Source organism: Bactrocera latifrons, unplaced genomic scaffold (genome assembly GCF_001853355.1).
Source record: "Bactrocera latifrons isolate USDA-ARS-PBARC rearing strain unplaced genomic scaffold, ASM185335v1 scaffold_505, whole genome shotgun sequence".
In the NCBI taxonomy this organism is placed as follows: domain Eukaryota; kingdom Metazoa; phylum Arthropoda; class Insecta; order Diptera; family Tephritidae; genus Bactrocera; species Bactrocera latifrons.
In genome coordinates, this window is record NW_017537163.1 from 102032 (window position 1) to 104901 (window position 2870).

Below are 2870 nucleotides of genomic sequence, written 5' to 3' on the forward strand. Positions count from 1 at the left end.
GTCCAAATTTTCTTGTGCGCGAACGAAATGCGAAGCCATCGCAACCGGAGTGTTCGCACCGTTCGTATTGCAAGAGCTCCAGAAAGACTTAAATGACTGCCATTTCTTCGCTATATTGACGGACGCCTCTAATCATGGCAGCACAAAAATATTTCCGATATTTGTTCGCTTGTTTTCGGAAAAGGATGGCGTCAAAGTGAAAATTATAGACTTGGTATATGCAGATTGAGAAAGTTCCGAAATAATTGTACATTTGCTGAATAGCTCTGTGAACAAATTGAACATAAATAAGAAACTAGTCGCGTTTTGTGGAGATAACGCGGCGTGTAATTTTGGCAACGTTAATCGAACCGGCTGAAATAATGTGTTCTACAAACTGAAGTAGCTTTATCCTGGATTGATTGGCGTTGGATGTGCAGCGCATATTGTTCACAACACTTTAAAAAAAGCTTGCGACAAAATGCCTTTTGATGTGGAGATGATTGTAGTCAAAACTTATTCACATTTCTATTTGTTCACCGTGCGTGTCGTAAAATTGAAAAAATTTTGTGAATCCGTAGAGGTGAAATATAAAAAACTGATAGGTTACAGCAAAACTCGTTTCATAGGCTTGTTGTCATCAGTCGACTCAATATTAAGAATTTTTGATGGTCTTAAGGAGTATTTTTTGGGAGGTCCCAACACCCCAAATTCTTTGCTACTATTTTTTGAAGATCCAAGGGCCAAGATGTGGCTGATTTCCTTCGTGATCAAGTAAGTATCGGTTAATGGGAATGAAATGTGTCAGGCACCAATAACTTCCTTTTTAATTTCTTATGTAGGCATCTATTTTCAACAGAACAGTTAAAGCAGTGGAAAGCGACAATATTAATGCAATGGAAGTTGTGCATGCACTCAATTCTTTTGTACAATCGCTCGAATCTCGGAAAAAAGAAGCATTTTTGTCCGCTACAGTGCAAAAGGAAATGGAACATATTTCTGCTGTTGATGAAAGAGTGTCAAAAGAAGAGATGCAAGGTCTCTCACGTCAATTCTATCGTTCGAATGCTAATTTAGATTTATTTTAAATTTAAAAGATTTTATTCATTTCTTTCTTACCGTGCGATTCTGTACTGTGATACAGTATCAAGTCTCTAAATTTGACAGAGACAATTTTTGAGACTTGAGACGATTTTGCTATTCTGTAAGTGACAGTCACTAAAAATTTGCGAGTCTCTCATCTGAAAACGAACAGGTCTGACCATCTGTCACATTTCATTATTTAGAGATGTATATAAAACCTGAATGAAAAAAGACTGTCGATAACATATATTAAATTATCTTTAACGCAGTAAAAAAAGATTAATTACCAATAAAAATAAAAATAAAATGTTGTATTTGAAATAATATAGAGCTAAAATTTATGTGAAATTGATTTGGTTTTACTTTTACCTGATTGAGTTTTGTATAAAACATAAATACAAACAATCGATTATTATCTGTGATGATCTCTATAAGTCAATTGTCAATACATTCAAAATGGAAAACAAAGGTAAGTAAACGTTAAATTAAATTTGCTGTTATATTCTTTTACTTGTATATAATTAATACATTTCCAGAATCATTACGCACAACAAAAGAGCAAATTGAATGCTACTTAGCATTTCTAAAGCTTCACCCTGAAATGAAGCTCCACAAAAACGATCCCACGCGACCCAAAAGGTTAGAAGAACTGTGGATCGAGCTTGCTCAGCAGTTAAACGCCTTTTAAATGGAAGGAGGTAAATATTTACATATACACTTATATTTATATATATGTTTCATAATTGTTTGCTTTGACAAACTTATGAAAATGAAGAAAGGTAAGTATATTTTAATAGCAATAAATATAAAACTATTATTAATTTCTTTCAATTAGAAATGCAAACAGGAGGAATTTGGCGCACTTAAGGAATAGTGAGGATCCATTTTTATTTGAGGAAGGAATATTTAGAAAATATTTTCGTTTTCCGAAATCGTTGTGTTGGGACCTTATGCAGGATTTGAAACCTCACGATAATCGTTTCCGAAAGTCTGCTATTCCGTTTGAGATTCGGGTGACTGTTCATGCATTTAAATTAAAATCGTTTACTAAACATTGGGGTACTATTTCTAGTTCGTTTCAGTGTTATATTTTTTTTCTAATGGCTCATACCAATACTGCATTGGAAATAGCCATTTATCTGCCATGAGTCAACCTAGCATACCCCGAAGTATAAGGCATATATGCAAACTTGTGTTGGAACACAAAAATGTGGAAATAAGCTTCCCAAATGCAACAGAGCACTACAACACAATTAAAATGGGGTAAAGTATATATATGTGAGTTAAATTAAAACAAGCATATTAAAACATAAAAATATTTCTAGTTTCCACAATAAGTTTGGAATAAAAGGAGTGATTGGTGCTATTGACTGCACCCATGTTGCAATAATTGGACCATCTTCATCGTCTAACGTTATTCCACATGAATTCATGAACCGAAAGGGTTACTACAGTATTAACGTAGAAGCGGTAGTTTAAAATATTCATTTAATGTAATTAATATATATACATATATATATATGAATTTTAGATTTGTGACGACAAACTAATTTTTCGCCATTTAGATGCTCGTTTTCCTGGCTCATGCCATGACTCTGGAATTTGGAGAACATCGCCGGCCAGAATAAAATTATTAAGGGAACATGTTTCTGGTTCATTTAAGTGGCTTCTAGGTGACTCAGGATATCCACTAGAACCATGSCTTTTGACTCCTATATCAAACCCATCTGCTCCAAATGAAGTTCTTTATAACAGAATCCATATAAAGGCCAGGAACATAATTGAAAGAGCCTTTGGTGTTTTGAAGT

The 2870-nt window shown here is 33.9% G+C and overlaps 2 protein-coding genes across 3 annotated transcripts; both read left to right on the forward strand.

Moving 5' to 3' along the window:
• The first annotated feature begins 45 nt into the window (after positions 1-45).
• Positions 46-1093, forward strand: LOC108973857. The gene is made up of 2 exons (XM_018941366.1): positions 46-753; positions 822-1093. Exons 1-2 carry the CDS (start codon positions 461-463, stop codon positions 1054-1056), a joined length of 528 nt encoding a protein of 175 aa, XP_018796911.1. The 5' UTR covers positions 46-460; the 3' UTR covers positions 1057-1093.
• Positions 1094-1446: 353 nt separating this feature from the next.
• LOC108973856 (putative nuclease HARBI1) lies at positions 1447-2870 on the forward strand (the record flags this gene model as incomplete). Of its 2 annotated transcripts, XM_018941363.1 has the most annotated exon segments (6): positions 1447-1531; positions 1599-1760; positions 1898-2075; positions 2135-2325; positions 2388-2532; positions 2594-2870. In XM_018941363.1, coding segments are annotated over 4 exon segments (676 nt in total), but the record flags the coding sequence as incomplete, so codon positions are not given.

Bases quoted from the DNA above. Each gene is read 5' to 3' on its own strand.
- LOC108973857 (XM_018941366.1), top strand. From the start codon at position 461: ATGCCTTTTGATGTGGAGATGATTGTAGTCAAAACTTATTCACATTTC. The intron at 754-821 runs GTAAGTATCGGT...TTTCTTATGTAG, and splicing joins CTGATTTCCTTCGTGATCAA to GCATCTATTTTCAACAGAAC.